The following is a 12,418-nucleotide window of genomic DNA, read 5'->3' as shown; positions in this document are numbered from 1 at the left end:
TGTGCATGACACTGCTCCCATCCCAGTATGGTCCAGTTAGAGTGGGGGGACCTGAAGGTCGTACAACCCGTGTCCCAGTATCATCCAGTCGGAGCAAGAGAACTTGTTGATTACACCCCTCCCGTCCCCAGTATGGTCCAGTTAGAGCAGGGGGACCTGTGGGGTTGCACTGCTCCCATCCCAGTATGGTCCAGTTGGAGCAGGGGGACCTGTGGGTTGCACCGCTCCCATCCCAGTTTGGACTAGGGGGACCTGTGGGTCGCACTGATGCCATCCCAGTATGGCCCAGTTAGAGCAGGGGGACCTGTGGGTCGCACTGCTCCCATCCCAGTATGGTCCAGTTAGAGTGGGGGGACCTGTGCATGACAGTGCTCCCATCCCAGTATGTCCCAGTTGGAGCAGGGAGGACCTGTGCATGACACTGCTCCATCCCAGTATGGTCCAGTTAGAGTGGGGGGACCTGAAGGTCGTACCACCCCTGTCCCAGTATCATCCAGTCGGAGCAAGAGAACTTGTTGATTACACCCCTCCCGTCCCAGTATGGTCCAGTTAGAGCAGGGGGACCTGTGGGTTGCACTGCTCCCATCCCAGTATGGTCCAGTTGGAGGAGGGGGACCTGTGGTTGCACCACTCCCATCCCAGTTTGGACTAGGGGGACCTGTGGGTCGCACTGATGCCATCCCAGTATGGCCCAGTTAGAGCAGGGGGACCTGTGGGTTGCACCCCTCCCATCCCAGTATGGCCCAGTTAGAGTGGGGGACCTGTGGGTTGCACCGCTCCCATCCCAGTATGGTCCAGTCGGAGCAAGAGAACTTGTTGGTTACACCCCTCCCATCCCAGTATGGCCCAGTTAGAGCAGGGGGACCTATGGGTTGCACCGCCCCCATCCCAGTATGGTCCAGTCCGTGCAGGAGGACCTGTGCATTGCACCCCTCCCATCCCAGTATGGTCCAGTTGGAGCAGGGGGACCTGTGGGTTGCAGCGCTCCCGGTATGTCCCAGTTGGGGGGGGGTTACTGGGACAGCCCCGAGCGCTGGGTGCTGGCGCAGGGTGGCCGACTCGCCCGCGTTCCTGCACCTGGAGCTGGGGGTGGAGAACGGGACGGGGGGGCTGGCGCCGGCGCGGCCCCTCACCTGGCAGGTGGAGTACCCCGGCCAGGACCCCGAGGCCCAGAAGGACAAACTGGTCTGGGAGATCCAGGTGGCGGAACGGGACGTCCGGGCCCTCGTCCCCCTCGTTCAGGTGGGTGACACCCCCACATCAGCCACCCCCCACCCCCCCCGCCTCCCATCTTAAACGCGGCCTCGCTGACGGGGGTCCCCCGCGCCATCTCGGTAAAACTGGGGGCCATGGAGGCGGGGGGGCTGAGTCCCACCACGCACTCGTGATGTGTGTGTGTGTGTGTGTGTCCCACGGCGCTGTGCAGCCCTGCCCCTGCTGAGCCCCCACGTGCTCGTGACATGTGTCCCTGCCCCACTGAGCTGTTCAGGGTGCGCAACCCTGCCCGGCTGAGCCCCCACACACTCGTGACACGTGTCCCTGCCCCACTGAGCCCCATGGTGCTGTGCAGCCCTGCCCTGCTGAGCCCCCACGCACTCGTGACATGGTTCCCTGCCCCACTGAGCCCCATGGTGCTGTGCACCCCTGCCCCACTTGAGCCCCCACGCACTCGTGACACGTGTCCCTGCCCCACTGAGCCCCATGGTGCTGCGCACCCCTGCCCCACTGAGCCCCCACGCACTCGTGACACATGTCCCTGCCCCACTGAGCCCCATAGCGCTGTGCACCCCTGCCCCTGCTGAGCCCCCACACCCTTGTGACATGGTTCCCTGCCCCACTGAGCCCCATGGTGCTGTGCACCCCTGCCTGGCTGAGCCCCCACACACTTGTGACACGTGTCCCTGCCCCACTGAGCCCCATGGTGCTGTGCACCCCTGCCCCGCTGAGCCCCCCACACCCTTGTGACATGGTTCCCTGCCCCACTGAGCCGCTCAGGGTGCACACCCCTGCCCCTGCTGAGCCCCCACGCACTCGTGACACAGTTCCCTGCCCCACTGAGCTGCTCGGGGTGCACACCCCTGCCCCTGCTGAGCCCCCATGCGCTCGTGACACATGTCCCTGCCCCACTGAGCCCCATGGCGCCGTGCAGCCCTGCCCCGCTGAGCCCCCACGCACTCGTGACACAGTTCCCTGCCCCACTGAGCTGCTCGGGGTGCACACCCCTGCCCCTGCTGAGCCCCCCACGCGCTCGTGACGCGTGTCCCTGCCCCTCTCTGCCCCACAGGAGCTGGAGATCCTAAACACGGCCCCGCTGACGGGGGTCCCCCGCGCCATCCCAGTAAAACTGGTGGCCGTGGAGGCGGGGGGCGGCGTGGCCGAGCTCAGCGAGCCCCCGGGCTGCGAGTCGGCCGACAAGCAAGTGCTGCAGGTGAGCGGCGGCGTCCCCCCGGCCTTTACAATGTCCCCCATGGTGTCCCCCCCCGCCACCAACCCTGCCCGGTGAGGCGGGGGAGGGGGGGGGCGCTGCCAGCTCCCCTTTTACCCCTCCGCCCTGCCCCCCCCCCCCCCCCCAACCAGGTCTCGGATGGCTGCGACGCGGTGTTCGTGGGGGGCAAGGAGAGCCGGGGGGCGCGGGGGGGCGCGGGTGGATTTCTGGTCCCGGCGGCTGCACGCCTCGCTGCGCTTCACCGTCTGGGCACCGCTGCTGCCCCTGCGCGTCCAGCTGGGTGACACCGCGCTGGAGCAAGTGCGGGGCTGGCGCCTGCCCGGTGGCCCCGAGAGGTGAGTCTGGGGACCCGGGGAGTGGGGTTGGGGGGGTGGCCCCTGGCATCAAACCCCCCCCACCACCACTGCGGCAAGGCGGGCGAGGAGGGAGATGGGAGGGGGTGCTGAGCCCCGCCGCGCTTGTGACATGTGCTCCTGCCCCGCTGAGCCCCGTGGCACTCGTGACACGTGTGCCTGACCTGCTGAGTCCCGTGGTGCTTGGGGTGGGCACCCCTGCCCCACTGAGCCCCGTGGCACCCGTGGGACGCACCCCTGCCACGCTGAGCCCTATGGCACTCGTGACACGTGCCCCTGCCCCACTGAGCCCCGTGGCACCCATGTGATGCGCCCCCTGCCCTGCTGAGCCCCCACACACTCATGACACGTGTCCCTGCCCCGCTGAGCCCTCCCGCACTCGTGACACGTGTCCCTGCCCCACTGAGCCCCATGGCGCTGCGCACCCCTGCCCTGCTGAGGCCCCACACACTCATGACACATGTTCATTCCCCACGGAGCCCCATGGCGCTGTGCGCCCTTGCCCAGCTGAGCCCCCACGCACTCGTGACACATGTTCATTCCCCACGGAGCCCCATGGCGCTGTGCGCCCTTGCCCAGCTGAGCCCCCACGCACTCGTGACACGTGTCCCTGCCCCACGGAGCCCCATGGCACTGTGCGCCCTTGCCCAGCTGAGCCCCCACGCACTCGTGACACGTGTCCCTGCCCCACTGAGCCCCATGGTGCTGTGCACCCCTGCCCTGCTGAGGCCCCACACACTCATGACACATGTTCATTCCCCACGGAGCCCCATGGCACTGTGCGCCCTTGCCCAGCTGAGCCCCCACGCACTCGTGACACGTGTCCCTGCCCCACTGAGCCCCACGGCACTGCGCGCCACTACCCTGCTGAGCCCCCACGCACTTGTGACACATGTCCCTGCCCCACTGAGCCCCATGGTGCTGCGCAGCCCTACCCTGCTGAGCCCCCACGCGCTCGTGACACGTGTCCCTGCCCCACTGAGCCCCATGGCGCTGCGCGCCACTACCCTGCTGAGGCCCCACGCACTTGTGACACATGTCCCTGCCCCACTGAGCCCCATGGTGCTGTGCACCCCTGCACTGCTGAGGCCCCACACATTCATGACACATGTTCATTCCCCACGGAGCCCCATGGCGCTGTGCGCCCTTGCCCAGCTGAGCCCCCACGCACTCGTGACACGTGTCCCTGCCCCACGGAGCCCCCCCACGCCCTCGTGACACGTCCCCCCCCCCGCCCCCTGCCACGCGCCGGGGCTGGTGACACGGGTGTCCCCTGCCACCCGCAGCGCCCCGGGGGAGGCGGAGGAGCCCGGGGAGGAGGAGGCCGAGCAGCGGCGGGCGCGGGGCTGTCGCCCCCAGTACCAGCGCACGGCGCTGAGGGTGCTGGCCCACTTCGTGGCCCACCCGCTGGACGGTGGCCGCCACCTCGCCTACCTGCCCGGCCCCGAGTGGCTCCTGGATGTCACCCACCTGGTGGCCAACCGCACCCGGGTGCAGGACCCCCGCGTGGCTTCCCTGGAGGGGGGCACCGTGGTGGTCGGCCGGGAGCCGGGGGTCACCTCCGTGGAGGTAGGTTTTGCGGGGGGGTGGGGGGGAGGGGGGTGTCCTGGGGGGAGCTGGGGGGGGGCAGGAGGTGGAGAGAAGGAGATGGGGGGGCTGGAAGGGGGTCCTGGGGGGAGAGGGGGGGCTATGGGGGGCTGGAGGGGACCTGGGGGGTGCAGAGAGGCTGGAGGGGGAGAGATGGGGGGCTGGAGGGGGGTCACGGGGGGGGAGAGAGGGAGATGGGGGGCTGGAAAGGGGTCCTGGGGGGAGAGGGGGGAGATGGGGGGTTGAAAGGGGAGAGATGGGGGGCTGGAGGGGGGTCCTGGGAAGGGGGAGAGAGGGAGATGGGGGGAGGCGGGGGGGTCCAGGGACTGGAGGGGGGTTCTGGGGGGGTGCTGGGGGGGCCAGGGAGTGGAGAGATGGAGATGGGGGGGCTGGAAGGGGGTCCTGGGGGGAGAGGGGGGGCTATGGGGGGCTGGAGGGGACCTGGGGGGTGCAGAGAGGCTGGAGGGGGAGAGATGGGGGGGGCTGGAGGGGGGTCATGGCGGGGGGGGAGAGAGGCTGAAGGGGAGAGGGAGGAAGATGGAGGGGGTGGGGGGGCAGAGGGGGGGAGATGTGGGGCTGGAAGGGGGGTCCTGGGGGGGCCAGGGAGTGGAGAGATGGAGATGGGGGGGCTGGAGGGGGGGGTCCTGGGACGAGAGGGAGGGAGATGGGGGGGCTGGAGGGGGGTCCTGGGGGGGCGCAGGGGGTGGAGAGATGGAGGGAGGAGGCTGAAGGGGAGAGGGAGGAAGATGGAGGGGGTGGGGGGGGGCAGAGGGGGGGAGATGTGGGGCTGGAAGGGGGGTCCTGGGGGGAGAGGGGACCTGGGGGGCCAGGGCACGGGGCGGGGGGGGGTCAGAGGATGGAGGCCGTGAAGTGTGGGGGCTCCCAAGGGGGGGGTGTGTGTGTCCCCGTCCGCGTCCCCCCCCCCCACCACCACCACCACCCCCCCCCCCCCGTTGCCCCCAGGTGCGGTCCCCGCTCTCGGCCTCCATCCTGGGGGAGCAGACGCTGGTGGTGACGGAGGAGAAGGTGACGGTGACGGAGCTGCGGGCCCAGGTGGTGGCAGGGCTGGCCCTGGAGCTGCGGCCACAGCCCGGCCACCACCCCGCCATGGTCACCGTCACCGCCCGGGGGACGCCCACCCTGCGGATCCCCAAGCAGGTGAGACGGAGACGGGGAGGGGGGACGGGGACACACACGGACATGCTGGATGTGCCGGGGTGGCCGGTGTCCCCCCCCACTCCGGTGCCACCCCGGCTGTCACCCCGGGCAGGAGGCGACGCTGTCCCTCTGGTTGTCCTTCTCCGACCGCACGCTGGCCCCGCTGGAGCTGTATGGCTGGCAGGATGCCGCCGTCGCCGTCACCTCGCTGGACCCCTCTGTGGCCACCGTTGGGGGGGTGTCCCCCGGTGTCCCCACCGCCCGCCCGTGGGTGGTGGCCGAGGGACCGGGGCGGGGGGCTTTGCTGCAGCTCCACCTGCACCCCCCGGACGCCTGTCGCCGGGGCCGTCACCGGGCAGCCGCGCTGGCCACCGCCACCGCTTGGCTGGAAGTGGGGCCGGGCCAACGCGGCATCCCCACTCCCACTAGCCCCCGACCCCGCGGGGGTGGCCGACCCCGGCTCAGCTCGCCCTTCCCGCGGGCCGAGGGGGCCATGTCGGGGGGAGGCGGGTGACGGTGACGGCGGCCAGCGAACCGCGGCGGAGGGACCCCGCCGGCGTGGGACCCGCCGCCACCAAGCTCCAAGGGTTGGGGTCTTCCTCGGAGGAGGAGGAGGAGGAAGAGGAGGAGGAGGAAGGCTACGGCGGCGGGGAGGAAGAGGAGGAGGAGATGGTGAAGGCTCCTCAGCGGTGTGACCGACCTGGAGATCGGCATGTACGTCCTGCTGGGCGTCTTCTGCCTGGCCATCTTCATCTTCCTCGTCAACTGCATCTTCTTCGTCCTGCGTTACCAGCAAAAGGAGGCGCCGGATGCCGGGGCCGCCCCCACCGCCCCCCAACCCCACAACTGGGTCTGGTTGGGCACCGACCAGGAAGAATTGAGCCGGCAACTGGATCGCCGGCAACCCGAGCCCCCCCCCGAGGTGGCCACCCAACCCGGGCGATGCTGCTGTGGGGCGCCGCCGGGTGCCGAAAACGGCGAGGGGGGGTCCCACCGCCGCCGCCGCCACCCCGGCTCCCCTGCCCCGCAAGGAAGGGGGCGCGCCGGGGGGAGGCCGGAGGAAGCGGGTGGAATTTGTCACCTTCGCCCCCCCCCCGCCTTCCCGAGGAACCCCCCCAACCCGCCCCCAACGTCCAGTCCATCCTGGTGGCCAGCGAGGACGACATCCGCTGGGTGTGCGAGGACATGGGGCTGCGGGACCCCGAGGAGCTCAGGAGCTACATGGAGAGGATCCGCGGCAGCTCCTGACCCCCCCCCTCAACCCCCCAGTAAGGGACCGACCTCCTCCCCACGCCACCCTTTGGGGGGGGGACGGGACGACACATGTGTCCCCCCGCCATCCCCTTCCTGCAGCGGGCTGTGCTGCTCCTGGGGGCCACCGCCTGTCCCTCCTGGTGGCCCAGGGAGGTCGGGGGGGACGGACGACATGGGTGGTGGTGGGGGGGTGTCTCCGGCATCGCCCTCCTCGGGGGGCCTCGGTGGGGGAGGGGGGGGGGGGTGTCCTTACTGCTTTGGGTGTCATTGCGCCATGGTGTTCATAGTGATGATGATGATGATGGTGATGATGATGATGATGATGGAGTCCTGTGGTCTGATCCCCGGGGGGGGGGTGGGAGGGGAGGGGTGTCCCCGTTGCCCTCCCACCCCCCCCAACCCCCGTCCCACCGCATCCGTTTTGTACGACCCCGGCATTTTCTACCTGTAACGCGCCCCCCCCCCCACCCCCCCACCCCCCCCGGGGGGAAAGTTGAGGGGGGGGGGGGGGGGCTGTTATTTATGGCAGATTTTTAATTCCGAACGTTGGTACAAAAATAAAATATTTAAAAAAAAAATTTTTTTTTTTTAATTTTTTATTATTTTTTTTTTTTTACGTCCCACCCCCCCCCCCACCCCCCCCGCCATTGTCCCCTGGGATGGGGCAGGGGGTGGGGGGGGGACGGGACACGACGCAGCAGGGCTGGGGGATGATGGAGGCGAGGTGCGCTGGCGGCGGGGACCGGCTCTGCCAGGCACGGAGCCCCCCCGGGGACGTTGGGGCACATGCCCTTGACGTTGAGGGACAAACGCCGGTCACGGGAAGGGCTCGGGGACCGATACTGGCCCCGTCCCAGCCGGGGTGACCTTGGGGACAGGGACATCCTTCCTCCCTGCCCTGCCACGGGGACGTGGCTGCCGCCTTCCTCATCCTCAGCCCATCCAGCCCCGGCATCCAGGAGCAGCCCCTTCTGCGTCCCCCCCCCCCCCCCCACCCGCAACCGTGGCTGGTCCCCAATGTCCCCAGTGTCCCCAATGTATGTCCCCAGTGTCCCCAATCCCCGGCAAAATGTCCTTCCTGCAATGGCAGCCGCAAGAGATGGGCCGGCAGGTCCCTTTATTCGGGGGTGCTGTGGGGATTTCCACCCCTCCCAGTCTGTCCCAGTGAGCCCGGGACACCCCCAAATCACCCTGGGTGACAGCAAGAGACACTCCCCCCCCCCACCCCGACTCTGTCACCCTGCTCCCGGCCGGGTCCCCTCCCCACAACGGGGCCACAGAGACGGGGTGACAGCTCCGATCAGGCTCCCGTCCCCCTCCGCCCTGCTGGCCCTGGGACCAGCATCCCTGTCCCCAGGGAAGGGGGGGTGGGGGTGGTGGTGGTGGTGGTGGGGGGTGATGCCTTGTCACCCCCAGCGGCACCACGTCAGTCGTCCTCCAGTCCCCTGCAGAGGGGGGGGACACCCGGCCACGGTGCCGGGCTCCGGTAGCGCCTGGAGATCCAGGTGACAAGCAGGCAGGTGACAGCCTGGATGCCGGCCAGCAGGAAGAAGTAGTTATCCATGCGGCAACCGGCGATGCTCCCTGCGAGCCGGAGGGTGGTCAGAGCCCAGGGGGGTTGGGGGGTGGGGGGTATGTGACCCTCAGGACACCCCCACACGTCCCACACCCCGTCCCCACCGGCCACAAAGCCCCCCTCCCCTCCAGGGAGGAGGTGACACCCGTGTCCCCGTGCCATCGCTCTCACCGTAGTCCCCCGGGCAGCGCATCCAGCCACGGGGGGGCAGCGAGAGGAGGGCTAGTAGCCCCCACCCTAGCAGCGAGCCCACCCCGGAGATGAAAAAGAAGAGCCCCATGATGGCACCTTTCATGGACTTGGGGGCTTCGGCGTAGGCGAACTCCAGGCCTGCGGGAGAGAGCGACGGGAAAAGGCTGGAATGAATTGGGATTCCTCCATCGAGCCCAACTCTGCGCTTGGGGGGGTGTCCGGAGCTCCGGGGGGGGGGCGGGGGGAGGTGGGCACCGCTCACCGGGGATGCTGGCAAAGAGCTCGCTACTGGCCATGAGCAGGTACTGGGGGACCTGCCACCAGACGGGCAGCGTGACGGCCGGGTAGCGGTCCCTGCCCACGAGCTGCGGCACCGTCTGGTTGCGGCGCACGTACTGCAGCCGTTCCCGCTCCAGGACACCTGCGGGATGCGGGAAGGGGGGGGCTGAGCACCCACCGAGTCCCTGCCCGCGGCAGCATCCCCAGCCCAGCATCCCCAGCCCAGCATCCCATCCCTGCGTTCCACCCCCAGCGTCCCACCCCAGCATCCCATCCCTGTGTCCCATCCCAGCGTCCCTACCCCTGTGTCCCATCCCTGCATCCCACTCCAGCATCCCCACCCCGGCATCCCCATCCCAGCATCCCACCCCAGCGTCCCAACCGCGGCGTTCCCATCCCAGTATCCCATCCCAGCATCCCATCCCAGCATCCCACCCCAGCGTCCCACCCCAGCATCCCAACCCTGGCATCCCCATCCTGGCGTCCCCATCTCAGCATCCCACCCCAGCGTCCCACCCCAGCATCCCAATCCCATGTCCCCATCCCAGCACTCCTCCCCAGTGTCCCACTCCAGCGCCCCCATCCCAGTATCCCACGCCAGCATCCCCATCCCAGCATCCCACCCCAGCGTCCCTCCCCAGCGTCCCATCCCGGCATCCCATCCCAGCATCCCAACCCCATATCCCCATCCCAGCACCCCATCCCAGCATCCCCCCCTGGTGTCCCAACCCTACATCCCCACCCCAGCATCCCAACCCCAGCATCCCCATCCCAGCATCCCACCCCAGCGTCACATCCCAGCGTCCCAATCCCATATCCCCTTCCCAGCATTCTTCCCCAGCATCCCATTCCACCATCCCAATCCCATGTCTCCATCCCAGCACTCCTCCCCAGCGTCCCACTCCAGCGCCCCCATCCCAGTATCCCACGCCAGCATCCCACCCCAGCATTCCACCCCAGCGTCCCTCCCCAGCGTCCCATCCCAGCGTCCCATCCCAGCATCCCCATCCCAGCATCCCCATCCCAGCATCCCAACCCCATATCCCCATCCCAGCACCCCAGCCCGGCATCCCCCCCCGGTGTCCCAACCCTACATCCCCACCCCAGCATCCCCATCCCAGCATCCCACCCCGGCGTCCCAATCCCATGTCCCCGCCCCAGCATTCCTCCCCCAGCATCCCATCTCCACGTCCCAATCCCTTGTCCCCATCCCAGCATCCCCACCCCAGCGTCCCATCCCAGCCCGGGTCCTACCCGCCGCGAGGATGGAGGCGAGGCTGAAGAACATGCCCAGGGCCATCTGCTTGAGTGCCGAGGGCAGCAGCCGCCGCCTGGCTAGGAAGGGGTCGATGAGGTGGTCCTTCAGGGGCACTAAGGCCAGCAAGACCACCACGTTGGCCAGGAGTAGCCAAGCATCTGGGAACTGCAGAGGCAGGTCAAGCCCCAGCCCTCATCGAGGAGCTCAGCATCCCGTGGGATGCCCCGGTTCCCACCCCGTCCCTCATCCAACTGGTCCACGGAGCCACCGGCCCCATCCCTCACCGTGTAGCCCTGGAGGATGCCGGTGCGGTCCTGGCCGTGCTGGAAGATACTGGGGATGCGGAGGTGCAGAGCCTGCAGGTAATACGTCGACTGCATCTGCAAGACAACGGGATGGTGGCTCCGTGGGCTCATCTCCTGGATGGACCTCCCACCACCGATGGTCCCCGCCTGGCGCAGAGCCCACCCCGCACCTCACCTGGAAGTAGACCATCCAGTAAGGGATGAAGGTCAGCATCACCGGCAGGATCCGGGCCAGCACCTGGAAGTTGGCAAGGTCCTCCTCGAGCGAAGGGGCTCCAGGTTGGGGTCTGCTGTTGGGGAGAGGGTCTCCTGGCTCCCGCCGGCTCGTCCTGGGGAGAGGGACAGTGTGGGAATGGTCATGGTGGAAGGGCTCAGCACCCCACGGAGCCCTCGTCACCCTTCTCACCTGGTCCCGGTGGCCCCCAACAAAGCGCAGCCACAGTTCTGCAGGGCCAGCTTGATCATGGCAGAGACCTGGCTGCCCGTGGGGGGCTTGGTGACAAAGGTGGGGGTGGCCAGGAGGAAGATGAGGAGGGCCAAGGCCAGGCAGGCCACAGGGATGAGGTAACCGGCCAGAAAGCTGACGTTCTGCTGGACGAAGGCCACCACCAGCAGGGAGAAGACGGCCCCGATGTTGATGCTCCAGTAGAACCAGTTGAAGAAGCGCCGCGTGGCGTCACCGCCCCGGTCCCTCACCTGCCAGCACAGAGGGACGCGGCTCTCAGCCCTGAACGCAGGGCTCCTGCTTCATCCCCCATCCCACCACCCTCATCCCCCAGGTCCCATCCCACCACCTTCCCGCATCCCCCCTATCCCGTCCCACCAGCGCCCCCCCCCCCCCACGCCCCATCCCACCCCTCACTTCCCACCTTCCCTCCCTCCTTCCCCCGGCAAGGACTTCCCAAGGGTCTCGAAGGCTTTGGAGGTGATCTTCTGGAGGTGCAACCTCACGGGAGACCCTCCCCACCTCGGCTCCGCAGAAGGGAGACCCACAGATCCATGGCGGGGGGCGCGTGGTGGGGGTGCTCTCCCACGGGAAGAAGGAGAAGGACGCCGGGCTCCCCCTCACCTGGTCGGCGCCGAAGGGGGTGAGGTTGGCTCTGACGGAGCTGGCGCCCAACGCCATGACCAGGAGGCCGGCGTAGATGGTGGGGGCGCAGTACTGTGTCCCCCGGCAAGTCCCGCCGTGGTGCCAAGAGCAGTTGAGGCTGGTGCCGGCCGGCGGGTGCCCGCACACCGAAAGCCGCCCGTCCGGCCAGGCGGTGACGGGCAGCAGGGACGCGGCCAGCAGGTAGAGCGAGAAGCTGATGGCCACCGCCCTGTAGCGGCCCAGGTAGACGTCGGCCAACCAACCCCCCACGGGCGAGAGGAGGTAGGAAGCCCCCAGGAAGAGCAGGCAGGCGTAGGACGCCTGGCTGCCCCCCCAGCCCAAGGCGCTGCTGGTGAGGTAGAACGCCAAGTTGGCCGCGATGCCGAAAAAAGCCGCCTTCTCCAGCCCCTCCATGGCCAGCACAGCCGCGCACGCCACCCCCCGGCCCTTCAGGGGTGGCCCCCCCCAACAAGGGGCTCCGCTCCCCGCTGTCCCCCGTCCCCCCCATGCCCCGGAGCGTTTCGGTTCTCCCCTTCTCCGTCCCCCTCGGTCTTTCTCCGGGTCGTGTCCCCCCTCCACCACCCTGGGGTGGGCGTCCTCGGCTCCTGTCCCTCCCCGGCTCCCAGTTCCCCATTCCGGCATCATATGACGGCTCGGAAGCCAAAAACCCCCGTCAGCCAGCGCGGCTTCTCCTTCCTGGGGGTTTTCCCCGTGCCCCCCGGCCCCCAACCTGGGTTTGGGGGTTCCCCCCCACACACACACACGCCCCTTCCCAGCACCGCTGGGTCCTGGGCACCGAAGCCCCTCGCTGAGGCTGGCGTCTTCCCCTGCTCCGGGGGTGTCAGACACCCCCCCCCCCCCCCACCGCCTCCCCCAGGGTATCGTGCACCCACCGGCACCCACCGGAGCCCCCCAGGGCC

At 68.9% G+C, this 12,418-nt stretch overlaps 2 protein-coding genes across 2 annotated transcripts; one reads left to right on the top strand and one right to left on the bottom strand.

The window, feature by feature from the left end:
• Positions 1 to 821: 821 nt before the first annotated feature.
• TMEM132A (transmembrane protein 132A) lies at positions 822 to 6,961 on the top strand. Its single transcript, XM_054199605.1, is given in 11 exon segments — positions 822 to 1,242; positions 2,285 to 2,428; positions 2,578 to 2,634; positions 2,636 to 2,781; positions 4,086 to 4,368; positions 5,350 to 5,544; positions 5,657 to 6,052; positions 6,055 to 6,234; positions 6,236 to 6,510; positions 6,512 to 6,632; positions 6,634 to 6,961. Coding segments are annotated over 11 exon segments (2,331 nt in total). The 5' UTR covers positions 822 to 867; the 3' UTR covers positions 6,793 to 6,961.
• A 1,216-nt stretch (positions 6,962 to 8,177) lies between these two features.
• Positions 8,178 to 12,140, bottom strand: SLC15A3 (solute carrier family 15 member 3). The gene is made up of 8 exons (XM_054197729.1): positions 11,478 to 12,140; positions 10,815 to 11,104; positions 10,584 to 10,737; positions 10,388 to 10,483; positions 10,100 to 10,268; positions 8,829 to 8,987; positions 8,546 to 8,704; positions 8,178 to 8,382 (listed from the first exon to the last, which is right to left on the bottom strand). The coding sequence occupies exons 1-8, from the start codon at positions 12,138 to 12,140 to the stop codon at positions 8,225 to 8,227; spliced, it is 1,848 nt and encodes a 615-aa protein (XP_054053704.1). The 3' UTR covers positions 8,178 to 8,224.
• Positions 12,141 to 12,418: the final 278 nt, after the last annotated feature.

This window comes from Rissa tridactyla, chromosome 4 (genome assembly GCF_028500815.1).
Source record: "Rissa tridactyla isolate bRisTri1 chromosome 4, bRisTri1.patW.cur.20221130, whole genome shotgun sequence".
In the NCBI taxonomy this organism is placed as follows: Eukaryota; Metazoa; Chordata; class Aves; order Charadriiformes; family Laridae; genus Rissa; species Rissa tridactyla.
The sequence above is the reverse complement of the archived record's forward strand: the minus strand, read 5'-3'. Positions and strand labels throughout refer to the sequence as shown.

What these genes read in the sequence shown, in the direction of transcription:
- SLC15A3 (XM_054197729.1), bottom strand. Translation starts at nt 12,140, where the DNA reads ATGCCGGAATGGGGAACTGGGAGCCGGGGAGGGACAGGAGCCGAGGAC. An exon ending in ACTGGATGGTCTACTTCCAG is followed by an intron (nt 10,484 to 10,583) that starts GTGAGGTGCGGG and finishes GTTGTCTTGCAG; the next exon opens with ATGCAGTCGACGTATTACCT. An exon ending in GCATCCTCCAGGGCTACACG is followed by an intron (nt 10,269 to 10,387) that starts GTGAGGGATGGG and finishes CTGCCTCTGCAG; the next exon opens with TTCCCAGATGCTTGGCTACT.